The 20114-nt window shown below is 39.1% G+C and overlaps 2 protein-coding genes across 2 annotated transcripts in view; one reads left to right on the forward strand and one right to left on the reverse strand.

Annotated features, from left to right (window-relative positions):
* Nucleotides 1-20114, forward strand: part of LOC140138970 (laminin subunit beta-2-like) — a 555517-nt gene that overhangs the window by 374415 nt on the left and 160988 nt on the right. The window lies entirely within an intron of this gene.
* Nucleotides 7479-19230, reverse strand: LOC140139865 (uncharacterized). Its single transcript, XM_072161625.1, has 2 exons — nucleotides 19115-19230; nucleotides 7479-8685 (listed from the first exon to the last, which is right to left on the reverse strand). Exon 2 carries the CDS (start codon nucleotides 8680-8682, stop codon nucleotides 7675-7677), a length of 1008 nt encoding a protein of 335 aa, XP_072017726.1. The 5' UTR covers nucleotides 8683-8685; nucleotides 19115-19230; the 3' UTR covers nucleotides 7479-7674.

The following is a 20114-nucleotide window of genomic DNA, read 5'->3' on the forward strand; positions in this document are numbered from 1 at the left end:
TCTCCGATATACATTTCTTGGGGGTGGGGTGGGTACACAAAGTTTGGGTGGTTACAAATAAAGGAGGGCCAACAAAGTTTTGAGTCCATAAAGAGGGGGGTGTTCTAAAAGTTTATACAGAGAGATGGGGGGGGGGGGGTTAAAAAAAGTTTTGACATACCGAAATCAAAATATTCCAGCCCTTCCCCCCCCCCCCCACCAAAGTATTTATCAATTTTCCTTAAGTTGCCTTTATAATAGCATAAATTGATCAATTCATCTGTGTAAATTTGCACATCAAATTTATCTGTATTTTCACAGAGTAATTTCGAGATGAGGGCTGTGCAATAATATTATGAGTCCGGTTGGGGTTTCCATTGTACTCCATAATTGGTGTAATAATTATAGCACGGTAGACTTTAAGATTTCAGCCCCCAATAATTGGTGAGGGGCTATACAAAGTTAATAGGCATATCAGTGGCGTACCGTGGCCGTGCCAACCCCGGGGGGCTGAAGAAAATTCAATTTTGCCGCCCCTTCTTCAACAGCTTCAAAAGGTTGACCCAATTTTTTTCTCGGTCGTTTGAAAAAGTGAACAGCCCCCCTCCCCCCCAAAAAAATACGCGCATGCATATACCCATTCCACGTCACGAAAAATATTACTCATCAGATACCGAAAAAATAGGCGTTTTGGACCTATTTTTTTGAGCACCCCCACCCCCCCGGCCATTGGCAAAATTGCCAAATATACTCTTCCTAACACTGATCTGTATAGACATCGGTCAGACATCACAAATAGACCAATATATTAAGGTAAAGCCAAGAATTTTCTGCTTTACAAATGCTAAATTCCGCTTTGTAATTTTAGCACATTTCTGACATAATAAAATTTCACAAGAATCTTGTGACGATCATTGCGATTGGCAAAGTTGGGATGGGTGATTGGCAGCGTTCGAAATTTTGGTTGTCCGGTTGCCCGGGACAACTAAAAAAGTCGCCGGACAACCAAAAATACTGATTCGGTTGTCCGCCGGACAACCATAAATCTAGCCAAAAGTCACATTTGTAGGCCTACGGACAACCAAAAACTTAGACGGACAACCAGAAATTGTAATCTGGTTGTCCGTGGGACAACCATTTATTTTTCCTAAATTCGAACACTGGTGATTGGGTATCATGGCTGCAATGGGAGGTAGGACAGGCGTTGTACGGTAAATCTATGATGGATTTTACTTATTTATTTCTTTTCAATGGTATTTTTTTCCTTTTTCTAGGTCATTTTTACTTATTTTTTATATTTTTTCTCAGAAATCGTTTTCCGCTTTACCTCAATTCGCGATTTGGCGGAATTTCCAACGCTGGAAAATTCTTGGCTTTATATTAAGGTTATTTATCAGCCAATTATCCGACGTAACCGTGACATGACTGACGTCTTCATACCAACATTAATAAGTCAAAATCTGGCCGAAGTGTGGCCAACTACTCCGACCTATATGACCCTGACGTGTTGCCGACTTCCCTACCAATATCCGATGTAGGGCCGGGGGGCACTCCTACTTTGGAGGTGATGCATATGTAGGGCTGTTAAGACTTTTTCAGCGTCACTGTTACCCAAAGACCCCATATTTTTTACAAACACATGCTCTGTCACCCAAAGACCTGGTATTTTTCCATTTGATCTTGTCACCCAAAGACCCTTATTTTTCAGTTTGAACGGCAACTTTCATTTATCACAGATTTTGTTACTTATTTTGAAAAAACTAAGAAATTTGAAGCCATTTAGAACTAGAAATTCGATGTTCGAGGTTTCTGTGGCGCTGTTTCAGCTCTCACCAAAAAGGTTCCATTTAAAAAAGGTCATGTTCTCACCCAATGACCCCATATTTTTTACATTTTGCTCTCACCGAATGCCAAAAATCATGCTCTCACCCATTGACCCCATATTTTTTACATTTTGCTCTCATCGATTGCCCCTTACTGCAAAAGTGCCAGCCCTACACCTATATCCATTTCATATTGAAGTGCCCCCCCCCCCTGGTGTAGGCTTATGTATTAAAAAAAAAAAAAATGGTTTGTCTCAAAGCTCACGAGTGGTTTGATAACAAATGCAAAATTCAATTTTTTTATTTTTTATTATTATTCCCGACTTTTTTCATGGTATTTGGAGAAAAAAATCGGAATTTTGCTGAATTTTTCTGGAAAAACTATAAAAAAAGAAATTTTTGAAATAAAAAATTCCGCATTTCTTTTTTTTTCCAAATCTCACGATTTTACAAATGCGCGCTGGAGCTTTGAGACAAACCTTTTTTTTTTCCTTATCAGGGTTATCCCTTTGTTATTGTAAAGTAGAAATTTTAGCGAGGTTTTTATTTTCGCAATTTCGTGAGTGGACATAAAATCGCTGAAAATAAAAACTCACAAAAATAACCTTTTGCATTAGGTTTCTATTGTATCAATATAAAAACAGCGAAATTTAATTCTCGCGCAACTGACAAAATCGTCAAAATCGCGAAAATATCTTCTCGCGAAAATATTGACTTTTACAGTATTAATATTAATTGCATTTTCTCTTTCATTTCTCTCTCCATATGTGCTGACCACATGCTGCTTTATCACAGGTAAGTGAAATGTATACATTATTTTCATAGATCAATGCTTTTTAAGTTTTGAGATATTTTCTCAAAATATCAACAGCTATTTTAAACACTAAGGGGCTGTGCAATAAATATGAGCCCCCGGGCTATGTATAGGCCTACATGACCGCACCCCATAAGTCTTGACACAATTGTGTGCAAAAATTTGCACAACTAACTGCATTACCACTGATTTCAAATTTTGACTAGTGCTGGAATTGATGCTGTATTGGTCAATTCAGTGCCCCCCTAAGGTCGCACCCAGGGCATGTGCCCCCACCTATCCCCCCATAGCGTTATCAAATGTATGGGCCTCAGTGACTGTTACCTCTAATCTAGTCCTGTATTGTATATATATATATGTGCTTGCGCTTATAGCTACAAATCTGCTGAATATATGTTTAGTGTCACTTCTACACAAGTCATGTCCTAATCCGCACTCACACATCATCAGCCAATCAAAATTCATGAACCAATCAGTGATCGTTATTTCAAGCTTTTTGACGGTTTGATTAGTGACGAAGGAGCGCAATCCGGGTGGGACAGGGACTTAATATTTGACCCACTCCAACAAAACCCGGAACAAGTCGGCGAACAATTTTTTGAGTTATTGATGTCGATTTCATATAATGTGGAACTTATATTAGTTGACTTTCAAATACAGTGGAAACTCATTATAACGAAGTTGTCAGGGACAGAGAAATTAGTTCTTTATATCCAAATTTCGTTATATCAGGGTTGTAAAAACAATAAATAACAAAAGTATTTTGTATCTTGGTTCTGGAAAAATACTTCTTTATAACAGGGTTTTTCTTGTATCAGATTTCGTTATAATGAGGTTTTACTGTACTTGAAATTTCTTATTTTAAAGGTTTATTTACTACATAATTAACCATTAAAATAGGATAATCCCTATTGTGTAAAGCCTTAATCTTTTTTCCATTTCTCAGAATTGCAATAAGGTAAAACTATATCGTTTACAAAATTATCCACGTCTTGTTATTTTGTATAATTTTGGAATTATTTCAAAGCCTATTGTTTAGTGCATGCATTTATATTCAAATCTTGAAATGTCAAAAATGTGGTTTGTTTACTGGTTCACATATGTGACCGCCTGACCGGCTCTGACGAAACCCGCCATAAGTCCTACTCAGCCATTTTGAGATATGGCAAGTCAAAGTTGGAAAAGGGGTGAAAAACCTTGCAGTTTTTGTTTTTCAGTTTTTATTATTTTTTGATTCCTTAATGTGTTTACTTTAACCTACCATTGAAAACAAAATATTCTTTTACATCTAAAGCACCCAAATTTAGCATTTTCTGAGCCAAACCAAGGCCTTAAACATGTCATTTTACAACTTTACAGCTTTATGTGTCGCATCTCCCCTTCCTGTTGAAAGATGTTCAAAATTAGGGACTTGTCTGGTTTTGGCAGAGTGGGTCACATAATTTGTTTTGAGAATGTAACTATAAAGCAGGCTATCAAGCCATCATTAAAATTGGCTGCATAAGGGACCGTTCACAAACACTTGTAAGGGGGGGGCCTGATGCAAAAGGGGGCCCTGAAAATTTTGACCCTCCTAGGGTGGGGCCCTGAAAAAATGACCACAAATTTTCCTGGAAAAATAAAGTTTATATGCTTTTCTATGGGGTTGACCCATAATTTCCATGTCAAAAAGGGGGCCCTGAAATTTTTGAGGTCTGTAAAGGGGGGGCGAAAATTTTTCGTGATGAAATGTTTTTGCATCATCCCCCCCCTTACAAGTGTTTGTGAACAGTCCCTAAATGAGGGAAATTTGAACTTTGTTCTACCTTGCATGCTCTACTCCCAATTCCAGATATTACAGCACTGATATTTTTGGGATTCAGCCAAAAAATGTTGTTTCCGATAGCAGGTCTGAAAAGTGCAATGCGCAAAGATGTTTTTTATTTGAATTTTATTATTGAATAGCGACGTATTATTAAGAAAAAATACAAGAAGAAAAAACACACACAAGCAACACCATTGGTATCCGTTTAACATTTATTTAAATAAAACAGAAAAAATTCCCAATTATACACCAAAACTGTTCATATATGTGACCTGTCACGGCGAATGAGCCGTAAATTCCTCCCCCGGTCAAAATTGTTTTATTTCCTATTTAGAAAATATATATCATAAGCTTTAAAATGGTATATTATTTGACTTCAAACGAGATCCAGTAGCGGGGCTCCTTCAACAAAATGGTAGCTTTTTTTCGTTTCTACGTGTGTCTCTTTTTCCACATCTAGTCAACAAGGTTCAAGAAAGTTCAAGAAAGTTCTCTCATTGTTAATTGTTGGTTATACATACCTATACAAAATACAATGCCTGGTAACCCACCACTTGAACAGGATTTAGCCAAAGCAAATTAACATTCTATTGCCATCTAAAGTAGAAGCTTATTATCCTTTTCAATAATAGGATTATTGATTGGTGTTGTGACTATCAAAATGAGACAGATGTCGCGCCAGCTTAAGTTACCAATGCATACGACCTTCGTACACATTTTACACTGTAACTCAAAATACAATTAAGGGAATTTATGGCTCATTCGAGCTGTACGGTCACATATCACAATATTTTCAAGTTCAAATTGTCAGCATTTCCTTCTATTCATTTCCTTTTGGGGGGATACGGGCAGTGGCGTAATTAGGGTTGGTAGCGAGTAGCGACTAGATATGGGAATCTTAATTTGGGGACGGCAGGCGCTGATCAAACAACATTGACAGATTTAAGCATTCAGAAGTTAAGCTAGAGTGACATTTTTTCTCATGAACACAAGCATTTTATAGTTTATACAGGTTATTCCTTCATGTAATTTTACACAAAATTAGGGTTAGGGTTAAGGTTAGGGTTAGTTTAGGGTTAGGATTAGGGTTAGGATTAGGGTTAGAGTTAGGATTAGATTACACGAAATAATTACATGAAGGATCGACCTTTATACACCTGAGCTCGTTGCCCATTACGTTTTGTTACCTGGAGAGATTTGATCATGTCTCACCTCCTTTTTCAACCAAATTGATGGTAATAAGTAGTGAGGGATCAACATTTAACCACAAATTGCCTCGGGCAAAACTTACTTCCTGGGAACAAAATACCACACAAGGTCATTTTTATGTGACTCATTGACCCATTTGTGTTATATACTGCCTCTAGCTATAGACCACTTGACATCATTGCTTATCAACAAAGACAAGGGATTGGTCTATCGATATGCTCAAACGAACCGCTTCACTGTTCAATGGCTTTCTTGTACTAATTGAAATGTGGTGGGAGATTTAAAATGCACATGCTCTCAGTGGCATAGCCAGCACTCTTTCAGACGGGGCAAGATAAATTTAATGTTACAAATGCGCGCAAAAATTGGCACTTATTAGGTTAAAATGGCAAAATATAATGTAAATTTATTTATTTATTTATTCTTTCTTTATTGAGGGTTATACTGCTTCAGTGACAAGCACTGCTTTTCAAGCAGGCCCTCATTGCTACATGTTGCATAGCAACAAAATATATTACGATACACAATATTTACAAAATATCATACAGTATATTTACAATGTATTTACACTATATTACAAATAAGTATAACTTACAAGATAATTACAAATACCATGATTAAAAATACAGAAATACAATAATTATATTTATATACAAAAAATCAAGCAAGTAAATGAATAAAATATAGATAAAGACAGACCTAAATTTCTTTAATTTTTGATTGAAATCGGCCTAAAGTCATATTTTCCATCTGAGCTCTTACTGTCGGTGGCAAAGAATTCCATGCATAGGCTGCCCTGACATGAAAAGTACGTTGACCTGAATTTGATTTAAATTTGGTACAATCAATGTATTAGAAGTATGATTTTCTAGTTATATGATTATGGTTATCATGAACAAAATCAAATTGAGAAGTATGATGGATATTCATTCTTTAAACATTTGAAAACAGTCATTAATAGAGTATTATGCCATCTTTGATCAAGTTTAACCCACTGCAATGTATTCATTAAATCATTAGTTGGTGTCCTTATATCTGCTGAGAGAATTATTCTAGCAAAATTATTATGAAGTACCTGAAGCCTATTATGGTACTCTACACTAAAATTTGACCAGACCATGCTTCCATAATCAAAGTGGGGAAATAACAAGAGCATTGGATAACATTACAGTGGTTTTGTATGGAAGGAAATATTGTATACGTTTTATTATGCCAGTTCTTTTGGAAATAGTTTTACTAACATTATCGACATGAGCTGACCAAGACAGCTTGCTATCAAATTTCACACCTAGATATTTAAACTCATCTACTCTTTCAATATCATTGTTGTTATATATTAAATGTACATTGTTGAACTTTTCAAGCATTTTGTTTGTACCGAAGATCATAAACTTTGTCTTTTCAACTTTTAAAGTGAGTTTGTTTACTTTGAACCATTCAGCTACCCTACTTAGACATGAATCCATTTGAATTTTAAGATCAGATTCATTTTTAGCTTTACACATTAAAGAGGTATCATCTGCATACATTACAGTTTTACATCGAGACACAGCATTAGGTAAACAGTTAACAAAAATTATAAACAATAAAGGACCTAAAATTGAGCCCTGAGGAATACCAATATCAATTGGCCTAAAGTCAGAATTAAAGTTGAGTTAACATTAACAGTTTGTTCTCTGTTGTATTAATTGCTTCATGCTGCTTTATATGTGTCAGTTCAAAGCCCTCCCAGACAGCAAGACAATGTTGGCCCATGGTCGGCATGGTCGCGGTTGGTAAGCAGAAGCCAATTAAGCCAACGTTGGTCCTACGTTGTTATGCCAACCTTATGGTTGGTATAAACATTATGCCAATTATGCCCACATAAGCCAATGTAGCCTGTCAACCTTAATATGACAGTGTGTATGCCAACGTTGGGCCAACGTTGTTGTGCCAACCGTAAGCAGGCCAGTAAGCAGAGGGGTTGGGGGCAGAGTAGGAGGGGAATTTTTGACAGGCCGAGAGGGGGTGGGGTCAAGCGATTTTTGGCAGGCTGTTTGAAAATTTCAAGGGTTCATAATTATTACACAGCCCATTAAATGAATTTTTTGGTGCCGTTTCAAGTTACATGCCAGTGTAAAGACCCTGTTGCATACTTTACAAACATGAGATTTCTCTTTGCTATGGATTACTTTGTGCTGTTTCAAGGCCGGTGCCCTTTTAAAGCCCTTGTTGCATACTTCACACACATACTCCTCACTGCTATGGATTGCTTTGTGCTGTTTCAAGTGACATGCCTGTGTAAAGTCCTCGTTGCATACTTTACATATAGGAGGCTTCTTTGTCTGAATTTTGCTGTGAATTGTTTTGTGCCTTTTCAATGTCTGTGTCATTTTAAATCCCTTGTTGCATACTTCACATACATAAGGCTTCTCATTGCTATGAATTGCTTTGTGCTGTTTCAAGTTCCCTGCCTGTTTAAAGCCCTTGTTGCATACTTCACATACATGAGGTTTCTCTGCGTTATGAATTACTTTGTGCCGTGTCAAGTAAAATGCCATTGTAAAGCCTTTGTTGCATACTTTACATACATATGGCTTTTTCTTAATTTTGATGTGAATTGTTTTGTGCTGTTTCAAGGCCTGTGCCCGTTTAAAGCCCTTATTGCATACTTCACATACATGAGGCTTCTCATTGCTATGAATTGGTCCATGCTGTTTCATTGCTATGTGTCTTTTCAAATCACATGCCCGATTAAAGCCTTTGGTGCATACTTTACATACATGAGGATTCTCTTCGCTGCCAATTGGTGAACGTCTATTCAGCTGTGTGAAACAGGTGTTTCCAATAGTTGGAGTACATTCATTGTCATTCTGTATTCTTGTGTAGTCTTTATTACAGGGTTGACATTCATAAAGCTTCTCGTTGGTGTCTGATTCATACCAATATGGTCTAATCCGCTTCTTGTGTTTGATCAGGTGACTCAGATAAGTGTCATGGAAATACCTGCTGCAATATATACATTTGTGAGGCTTCAGGTTGAAGTTGAAGGTTTGAGGTCTTCTGGAAGTCATGTTCTGAAATGAGAATTTAAAAGGGATATATTGTCAAGTCTTGATTCTGTAAGCTATTTGGTAGTGTTTTAATTAGCAGGTTAGCAGATTAAATTGTATAATTGTCGCTGTTCTGGCAAAACCTTGTAAAGATCTGTTCATACTACCACCGCATTTGCGATGCGTTGCTTTGTGATGCCGATATATCGATTACTTTTGCCGCAACTCAACAAAACTAGTCGCATTTCCAAGTTAAAATGTATTTAACTTTATTGCGATATCGCAATGCAGTAGTTTGCAGTACGATGCAGTGCGACAACGCACCTCATCACAAAGCAACGCATCGCAAATGCGGTGGTAGTATGAACGGACCTTAACTCCAATAGCTGCTATATGTACTGTTACAATACATTGTACATGTTTAAAGGAGTATTTCGTGATCCTAGCATCCTCTATTTATGTCATTTTTCATTAGATATCCACGAAAAAAACCTATTCCCAAAATGTCAGTTGCTTCCGATTTTATGCGTTCATGAGTTATGCATGATTATGTGTATTACACTGCTCCATAGACAATGCGTTGTAATTTCGTTCTGGTGCACCAGAACGAAATTCAAATTTCACGATATCTTTGCTAAACTAATTAATCTGCAAGAAATATTTTGTACATAAACATTATGTAGCCAGAGGTTTCCAGTGATATAAAAATCTCAACTTTTTTGAGAAAAGTGGGGGATGAGGCTGTGGATCACGAAATGCCCTTTAACACATATTATTAGCAGCTATATTTGAGTATTATGTGTTAATAAGCGAGAGGGTGGTGATAACGATATGATAAAGTGGAGCGAGAGGGGTGAATGGCTGGTTACGATATGATTAAGTGGAGCGAGAGGGGTGAATGGCTGATAACGATACGATAAAGTGGAGTGAGAGGGGTGAATGGGCAATAACGATACAATAAAGTGGAGCGAGAGGGGTGAATGGGTGCAACAATACGATAAAGTGGAGCGAAAGGGGTGAATGGGTGATAACGATGTGATAAAGTGGAGCGAGAGGGGTGAATGGGGATAACGATACGATAAAGTGGAGCGAGAGGGGTGAATGGGTGCAACAATACAATAAAGTGGAGCGAGAGGGTGAATGGGCGATAACGATACAATAAAGTGGAGCGAGAGGGGTGAATGGGCGATAACGACGATAATTAAGTGGAGCGAGAGGGGTGAATGGGCGATAACGATACAATAAAGTGGAGCGAGAGGGGTGAATTGGAGATAAAATTATGATAAAGTGGAGCAAGAGGGGTGAATGGGCGATAACGATACAATAAAGTGAAGTAAGTGGGGTGAATGGGCGATAACGATACGATAAAAAGTGGAGCGAGAGGGGTGAATAGGCGATAACGATACAATAAAGTGAAGCAAGTGGGGTGAATGGGCAATAACGATACGATAAAGTGGTGCGAGAGGGGTGAAGGGGCGATAACGATACAATAAAGTGGAGCGAGAGGGGTGAATGGGAGATAACGATACAATAAAGTGAAGCGTGAGGGGTGAATGGGTGCAACAATACAATAAAGTGGAGCGAGAGGGGTGAATGGGCGATAACGATACAATAAAGTGGAGCGAGAGGGGTGAATGGGCGATAACGATACAATAAAGTGGAGCGAGAGGGGTGAATGGGCGATAACGATACAATAAAGTGGAGCGAGAGGGGTGACTTGGAGATAAAATTACGATAAAGTGGAGCAAGAGGGGTGAATGGGCGATAACGATACAATAAAGTGAAGCAAGTTGGGTGAATGGGCGATAACGATACGATAAAGTGGTGCGAGAGGGGTGGTGCGAGAGGGGTGAATGGGAGATAACGATACAATAAAGTGAAGCGTGAGGGGTGAATGGGTGCAACAATACAATAAAGTGGAGCGAGAGGGGTGAAGGGGCGATAACGATACGATAAAGTGGAGCGAGAGGGGTGAATGGGCGATAACGATACAATAAAGTGGAGCGAGAGGGGTGAATTGGAGATAAGATTGTGATAAAGTGGAGCGAGAGGGGTGAATGGGTGCAACAATACAATAAAGTGGAGCGAGAGGGGTGAATGGGAGATAACGATACAATAAAGTGAAGCGTGAGGGGTGAATGGGTGCAACAATACAATAAAGTGGAGCGAGAGGGGTGAATGGGCGATAACGATACAATAAAGTGGAGCGAGAGGGGTGAATGGGCGATAACGATACGATAAAGTGGAGCGAGAGGGGTGAATGGGCGATAACGATACAATAAAGTGGAGCGAGAGGGGTGACTTGGAGATAAAATTACGATAAAGTGGAGCAAGAGGGGTGAATGGGCGATAACGATACAATAAAGTGAAGCAAGTTGGGTGAATGGGCGATAACGATACGATAAAGTGGTGCGAGAGGGGTGAAGGGGCGATAACGATACGATAAAGTGGAGCGAGAGGGGTGAATGGGAGATAACGATACAATAAAGTGAAGCGTGAGGGGTGAATGGGTGCAACAATACAATAAAGTGGAGCGAGAGGGGTGAAGGGGCGATAACGATACGATAAAGTGGAGCGAGAGGGGTGAATGGGCGATAACGATACAATAAAGTGGAGCGAGAGGGGTGAATTGGAGATAAGATTGTGATCAAGTGGAGCGAGAGGGGTGAATGGGTGCAACAATACAATAAAGTGGAGCGAAGGGGTGAAGGGGCGGATACGATAAAGTGGAGCGAGAGGGGTGAATTGGAGATAAGATTGTGATAAAGTGGAGCGAGAGGGGTGAATGGGGGATAACGATGAATTAAAGTGGAGCAAGAGGGGTGAAGTGGCAATAACGATACGATAAACATTGATAAAGTGGAGCTAGAGGGGTGAATCGGTGATAACGGTACAATAAAATGGAGCGTGAGGGGTAAATGGGGGATAATGATACAATAAAATGGAGCGAGAGGGGTGAATGGGTGATAACGATTTGATTAAGTGGAGCGAGAGGGGTGAAGGGGCGATATAGATACAATAAAGTGGAGCGAGAGGGGTGAAATTCACCAGGTGATACCTTGATAAAGTGGGGCGAGAGGGGTGAATTGGAGATAAGATTACGATAAAGTGGAGCGAGAGGGGTGAATGGGGGATAACGATACAATAAAGTGGAGCAAGAGGGGTGAAGGGATATATGATAAACATTGATAAAGTGGAGCAAGAGGGGTGAATTGGACATAAGATTACGATTAAGTGGAGCGAGAGGGTGAAGGCGATAACGATACAATAAAGTGGAGCAAGAGGGGTGAAGGGCGATAACGATACAACAAAGTGGAGCAAGAGGGGTGAAGGGGCAATAACCATACGATAAAGTGGAGCGAGAGGGGTGAATGGGAGATAACGATACAATAAAGTAGACCAAGAGGGGTGAGGGGATAACCATACGATAAAGTGGAGCAAGAGGGGTGAAGGGGCGATAACCATATGATAAAGTGGAGCGAGAGGGGTGAATGGGAGATAACGATACAATAAAGTAGACCAAGAGGGGTGAAGGGGCGATAACCATACGATAAAGTGGAGCAAGAGGGGTGAAGGGGCAATAACCATATGATAAAGTGGAGCGAGAGGGGTGAATGGGAGATAACGATACAATAAAGTAGACCAAGAGGGGTGAAGGGGCGATAACGATACGATAAAGTTGAGCGAAAGGGGTGAATTAGAGATAAGATTACGATCAGGTCCAAATATTAATTCACAAACGACAACTTAATTGCCATGATTGTAGAATGCAGTGAATGAACTGTGGCTTTGGAAAGGAGAGTTGGCTCATACAAATGTAGTGAAAAGTGACAATGTAGTGACGATGTACATGTAGTAATGAATGAGTCCCAGCCAGTCTATGGCCCTTCGTCTCTGAACAAACCGTCTTGTGGGCAGGGGGGCACTTGACTTTGGAAGTGACAGGGATGTGCGGACAGCAGTTTCGAAATTAGCGGTCTTTCAGTGAGAGCCTAGACACCAAAAAAGGGGGGTCTTCTAGTGAGAATTTTTTTGTTGCAATTTCTGCAAAATCAGTTCGGGGGCACTGCTAATTCAAAGACGTCTCTGATATCAAAGACTCTTCAGTGCCGAGTCACCTGACAGTATCATAATTCAAAGACGTCTCATAAATCACATACTCCCTAGTCTCAAAACCCAGCCGCAAAGCGATATTGTGAACGTGAACTGGCGCAACGGGAATAATTTTGCGAGTAGGCCTAATCAGCATGATCAGGGTTGTAGCTAGCCCAAGTGCCTGCTAGCTCCTGCTAATTTTACTATCCAATTTTAGTCTTTGTCAAAGACGACTCGCTATCCCTCCCTACGATCCTTGGGAGCGGCGAAGCCGCGACAGCGAGCCGCGAAGCGACGAGAAACGACCGGCGAAGTCTCCGTGTCGCGGCGGCGCTACTTTATTACTGGGTATTTTTACTGATACAATATTTATGTGGGAAAATAACCAACGGGCCTTTCAGAAAGGCTAATCCAATTTATGAATTAAATCGCGGGCTCGGGATACACTCTTTCAAGTGAACGTGAGAAATCGGAGAATGCTAAAAAAATGTTGCTCTTTTTCATAATTGAGCTTAAGGGATCTAAAATGAGCGTTTATTGCGTTTCGACAGTATTTTTTGTGGCACATGAGAGCACCTCAGACCTATCGAATTGTATTCTGAATACGAAGCATGCCTTTCTGATATCAAATAATTTTCATTTTTTGAAAATCACAATATAATACAAATTTTATGACAAATTATAAAAATTTGATATTTTTCGAATTTTTGATATATAACAGTCCTCGAAGTAAATTATATAAATCTAATAATATGTATGTAGCAGGGAGGAAAAGCCGACGGTCAATTGAAAATTTTGACCTTTCATATTGAAGATATGGATTTTTTCCCCAAAAGACCTAATTTTTTTTGGTGTTTTGGAAAAAAAATCCATATCTTCAATCTGAAAAGGTCAAAATTTTCAATTGATCGTCGGACTTTTCAACCCACCTACATACACTTTAAGTATAAATCATCAGATTTATAAAGTTTACTTCAAGTACTGTTAAATATCAAAATATCAATTTTAATGATTTGCCATAAAATGTGTATTAAATTGCGTAATTTCAAAAATTCAAAATTATTTGATATCAGAATGACATTCTTCAGATCGGAGTGCAATTCGATATGTCTCATGTGCCCTAAGGCCGTGTAAAATTAATATTTTGGTTCTCGTCCTCTCCCTTCTCCATTTCTGAGATTTGTCAGATTTTTTTTTTTTTTTAGATTTTTCAATTTTTTTAGACTTTGGAATGATTTATGAAATCTTCATACATATAAATAAGTTTATTAGAGAACAAGCATCACTTCCAAGTCTTTTTGTGGTACTCTAGGGGTTTATCCTCAGAATCTCACATTTGAAAAAAAAAAAAAGGGCCTCATCGTTTCCTCGAGCACTGTTGGAGAAGACCGAAAACTACTGACAATGCTAATTTTACATTGAAAAAAAAAAAAAAAAAAAAAACACCTCCCTCCTCATCAATTCATGAAAATCCTCTGGGACGAGAACCAAAACATTAATTTTATACGGCCTAATGTCCCAAATAAATACTGTCCAAACGTTCATACCCCAGCCCTTAAATGCTGCAGAATAACTTTGCTCCCTCGACGACATTTTGCAGACTTTCAATTCTCCGGACACATCAAAACTGTTTATTGGTTATTTTCGAGCATATATTTTTTACAGATTTCCAACTGAGCGCGAATTTTAGTTTTAGGCTTAGGGGAAACTGGGGTAATTGTGGCCCCCTTTTGCATTTTTACCCATGTAATTCTTTAAGTATGAACTGGAGAAGTAAAATTTCCACATGAGTGGATAGAGGCAATGGATGTGATAAATATAATCATAAATATATTGCAATTTGCATAATAATTAACATAATGTTTTAGGGGCCAATGTGGCCCCTGAACAAAATAAAGAATTTAAAGAGTATTGTGAATCCAGTTCTTCCTGATAACTATTAATAGCATGTTTTATAGTCATTGCGATAATTCTAGGCCATTTGGACTGGTTTATTTACCAGAAAAAGGCATTTTAAGGCATTTTGTAAAATACTTGTTATTATGCTAATTTTTGCATGCGAAACTGCGGCCGGATCTGACTGTTCATTATACTTCCTTGTTTTGCTTGAAAACATACTAAATATGTCTTTTTTGTTTCAATAATGACCCCAACCAAATGGCTAATTTGATTAACATATAACAGATTAATGACCAAAATAGCTTTTTAGGGGGTCAGATGCAAGTAATTTGCATAAGACATGAACAGGGGCCACATTTACCCCAAGCCGGGTATTACATAATATGCAAATTTAGCTCATTAAATAAACAATTCTTTTATAAAATTGTTATATCAATGGGAACTGTTATGATTACCTTTCATGTCAAACACATACAAAATAGTCAGTGATACAACCAATAAGTACCACCCCTATGAATAAAAAGTGGACTTGCCACTTTTTTAGAGCCATTTTGATGTCGCTCCGCTAATTAGACCCCCTCATAAATTTTTTTAATGCTATTTGAATATTTTTTCACCAAACAGTAACATAAAGACCACTCTTTCATACAATACAAAGTTAAGTCACCTAGACCAATGCTTAGTATAAAGACACCCTGATAAAGACAAAGGGGTCACAATTACCCCGGGGCCACAATTACCCCAGTCTCCGCCTATATTTAACACTCGTGCTCAATAATTCCTTCAATTCAGCCTAAGTTTAGGCTTTTCTGTTTTGCTTGAGGGGGATGTGCTATAATAGGCCTATAGTCATTATATCTATGAAAGATAGGCCTATAATTCCTAACAAATTTCCTGCGGACCTGACTTCTGCATGGGTATGAACCTGCTCAATTAGGCCAATATGGATAAATGCAAGTTAGCCTTTTCTTTTTTGACGGAGAAGGGTGCCTGAGGGGGATGTGCTCCCTCAGAAGTTGGAGAATTAATAAAAAAAAAGTTATGAAAGGCACAATAAAGTCATTTGGTGTAAAAGTTTACACTTATTATTCAGTATTATTTTGGGCATAACAGATTTCAACGGACCCGACTTGTGAGGGAATATTATCCTCAAACTAAAAGCCAATTGGTGCATCATTTTGCATTAGGCCCCTATTATTAACTTATTTTTCCGACCATCATGATTAAGCATAGCCTATAGGCCATATAACCATGTCATGATAATGCATAATATGTATTTTAGAATGGATTTCCAGTGGATGCGACTTCCGTCACAAATTTCAAGCATGAACATAATTATGATGCATAATGACTCAGAACGTAGGCCTACTCTTCCTCGTTTCTTCTTGTTTTCTTCCTTGTTTTCTTTCCACTTTTCCCCCTTGCGTCTGCCTAAAAATCCCCGGATATTGAAATGAGCCTGGGTGGCTGAGGCAAAACAAAATTTTCAACCCAATTTTGCTAATATTTTGTCCTGATTTTTGTAACATTTTCGTTCCGGTATATTGGCAGTTATTTTATATATGTTTTCAGTTGTCGGGTTATTTCTTTCAATTTTTGGGAAATCACACCGAAAAAGTAGACCTTTTTCTTTTCCCTCCCGTTTCCACCCTTCAATTTTTGTAGGGGGCACTATACTGCCCCACTGGCTATGCCCAGGCCCGTACGCAGAGTGGGCCGTGCGGGCAAAAGTCCTCAAAACAATCCTAATTTACGACCGTAGTGAGCAAAAAAATATGTTTTTTATGCTTTTTTAGTCAAAAAAAGGTCCAAAGTTTGTGAAGAAGGTCCACGTTTTACAAAATCGCCCCCTGGAAAAAAAAGAAACACTTTTTCAAAATCAGCACCCCGCAAAAAAACGGGCCTGGCTATGCCACTGCTCTATCACTCCCCTTCCTCTCCCTCCCTCTCCCCAGTCTCTCTTTCTCTCTCCCTCATTTTTTTTTAGAACCCGAGGCTGCAGGCCCCAAAGCCCCACTCCCTGGGGCACGCGCCTGGTTTACCGTAATTTGTTGATCTATTTTGAGCCACCTAATCATAACATAACCCTACCCCTATCAATAAAATACAAGTGTCCATATTTCACCGAATTTATCCCATGCACGTGTGCAAGAATCAGGCCACGAGGTTAGGCCTGAACGTTTCCGTGAGGGGCCTACCATTTTCAAGTCATTTTGAATATATTTTTGAAAAGTTGCCGCCACAATGCGTGCCAAAAATCGCTCCCCTCCCCCCTCGTTGACTGGCCAAAAATTCATTGTTCCCTACTTTTTTTGCCTTGCCAAAATATTCACTCCACCCATGACTTGGGATGTTTTGTTATACTTCAAAACGTTAGATATGGCTCGATTTTGCCAATCTAAGTGTTTTCTGGGACCATTTGTCAAAATTTGCACAGATAGATATGATGTTTGCACAGGCAGATATTTGCTAAACATAGGAAAGCATATTCCGATACAGTCACCTTCTTTCCGATATGCTGCATCTAGCCCCAAACTGTAAAAAAAGCACGGCGTATGTGATATCACAGACCCCCGTATGTGAAATCACTGACCCGTCTTTGATATCAGAGACGTCTTTGAATTAGCAGTGCCCCCGAACTGAAATACGACGTGACGCCAAAATACTTTGCATAGAGAATTTTAGAGAAATACATGCGCTTTACAAACATACACATATTCAGGTACATATTTTATCGAAAATATAACAGAAAATGTGATGAAATCATTTTCCTAAAAGTTACAGCGTAGGCCTATGTTTACGCTGCCAAAATAAACGAAACAAATGCAGAGTCAAAATTTGCAAAAATGTATGCATTTATACTGCAGTTTAATATAAGTAAAAAAAATATTTTGAATATTATAAACTAAACTATGACATTTCTCTATAGCCAAATTTAAAAAAACGCGACCATGTTTTTTTAGATTTTTGGGTCGGTTGATAAAGGCAAGTCAACTTTTTTTGAAAGCCTTATATCAGACGATTGGCGCCTCTGGCTAGAGGCTTGCGGTTAGCTACAAATCTGGACACAGACCATAGACTGTAGAAGGTAATGCACAGACCCTAAGGCCTCAAAATAAACGAAACAAATGCAGAAATCGAGTCCGAATTTGCAAAAATGTATGCATTTATACTGCAGTTTAATTTAAGTAAAACACATATTTTGAATATTATAAACCAAACTATGACATTTCTCTATAGCCAAATTTAAAAAAACGCGACCGTGTTTTTTTAGATTTTTGGGTCGGTTGATAAAGGCAAGTCAACTTGCGGTTAGCTACAAATCTGGACACAGACCATAGACTGTAGAAGGTAATGCACAGACCCTAAGGCCTCGTATCCATAGGCTGTTCCCTTGTGGCGTGTGCCCTTGTTCCGTGTTTACTTTTTCCCATGTGACCTGCCACACAGACAACGAACCTTTATTTTGCTTATAGTGGCCGCTACGGTTCGTTATTGTCTGTGTGGCAGGTCACATGAGATCACGCGAGAGGAACTCTGGTGGTGGACCCATATCAGCCCAATTTGACCCAGGGTGTCAGGTTTTCCTGCACCCCCGGTATGTCACATAGTGACGACCATAGCGTCAAAACGGGGCTGGGGGTCCACATCCACGGAGACTCCGTCTCGGGCCTGTGGGGGCCATAGAGACCAGTGCCGTACTATTACGCTGACTTTCGTATTCGGCGAGGAGGACGATTTCGACCTCCTGGTTTGTTTACAAACAGAGAGGTAGACAAAAAAACCGTTCCGCTTGTCCAAACACTCAAGTATCAGAAGGATGGTCCACAATAGCGTGATTCACGTAACCTGAATAGGGATTAAAAAGCTGTCACGTAGAACCATGTGCTTCTATTGTCCAATTTGCCATCAAGATTTCATATGGAAACAGTTCAGACCCAGTACACGATCATGTCAGAAATTAATATTTTGTTCTGGGTCTGATTATTCGGACTAATAGAGACAGAGTTTCACATCAACCTCCCTCGCTTACGAGGAGGTGATCGTGGAATCAATAGAACAATAGACCCTTCAGTGCGTTGCTCAACATCATGAAAACCATATTGATGATGTACCGTACAATGAATGAGTCAATGACCCCAGATTTCTTGTAATGTGTAGCATGAGCTGAATTGTAACACATATGTGACTCCTCGCCACAACTAAGCCGGATGTCGCCAATCATCATTTTTGAGATATTCAACCAAAATATTCTGCTTGAAATTAGCTTTAAAATGATGTATATCATGTCTATAGTACTTGACATTTTAGTAGTGAAAAATCAATAAAACAGTCAATAAATCCTTTCTTTCCTGTTGTTTATTGTTAAGTTCGATGGAGCATATCTCAATAGTGGCACTGGCGACATCCGGGCTCAGTTGTGGCGAGGAGTCACATATATTATAGCTTTTCAACTTACTATTGATTTTTATGACTGGCATCCATGCAATATCATCGTGACTTGCTTGCTGACATTTGATAATATCAATGCAGCGTGTATTCTTCTATCACAGCTGTGCATGCACACTGTGCAACAGTAGTAGTCTATGGTGCAACTGTACATTTATGCTCTATGCTGTGGCAGCTAGGGTCACTGCCTGGGTCACGTTGATAAAAATCCCTTTAAAAGGGATGTGCAGTTACATAGAGATTAACATGATTAATTTGAATTGCGTTGCATGGGGGTATTCCCGTGCGGTACTCAAGTTTTGGTATGTGCTGCTGAGAATTTGAAACGGGTCCATCAATACACCAATTTTTCAAGAAATTTGGACCCATCGATATACCAAAAGTAAAAACTTTCAGCCAAATTTACCGGGGCACTCAGATATGACAGTGTACGCATGCGTGACCAAATTTTTTTCAAACACCCCCTAATGCGAGTTTTACCCTACCAGCAAATTTAGCCCCTTAATACGGTAATTTAGTGTAGAATTTACCCCCTAATGAGTTTTTGGCTGGTGAAAATGCAACAAATGTACCCATTTTTACAAGGTACCCTAAACAAAAAAAACACCCCCTTTTACTTGTTTTTTTGGTACAGACCATTTATGTGAGTGATCCCCCCGGGCAAATTTACTGCCCATTTGTCTTAAGGTAGGCCTATTAATATTGATATACCAAACAGCCAAAAATGCTACCCTATCCCTGTATGGTCATTTGTATTGAGTAGGCCCTATATCCCCCCTCCCCCTGGTGCTGGATATATTGATACATTGTAGTTTGGGCATTGTTTTAATAAATTAATTCATTTATGTTATTGATAAGGAAATGAATCATAACATACAGTGGGGGAACAGTGGGGCAGGGGTGGTGGTGGCATATGCCCCCACTAAAAACCCAAAATTATGAAAAAATTCCACCGTTTTGCCAGCAAGTATGCACTAAATTGGTTGATTTTGCCCCCCTCCAAATTCACT

Source organism: Amphiura filiformis, chromosome 18, assembly GCF_039555335.1.
Source record: "Amphiura filiformis chromosome 18, Afil_fr2py, whole genome shotgun sequence".
Lineage (NCBI taxonomy): Eukaryota > Metazoa > Echinodermata > Ophiuroidea > Amphilepidida > Amphiuridae > Amphiura > Amphiura filiformis.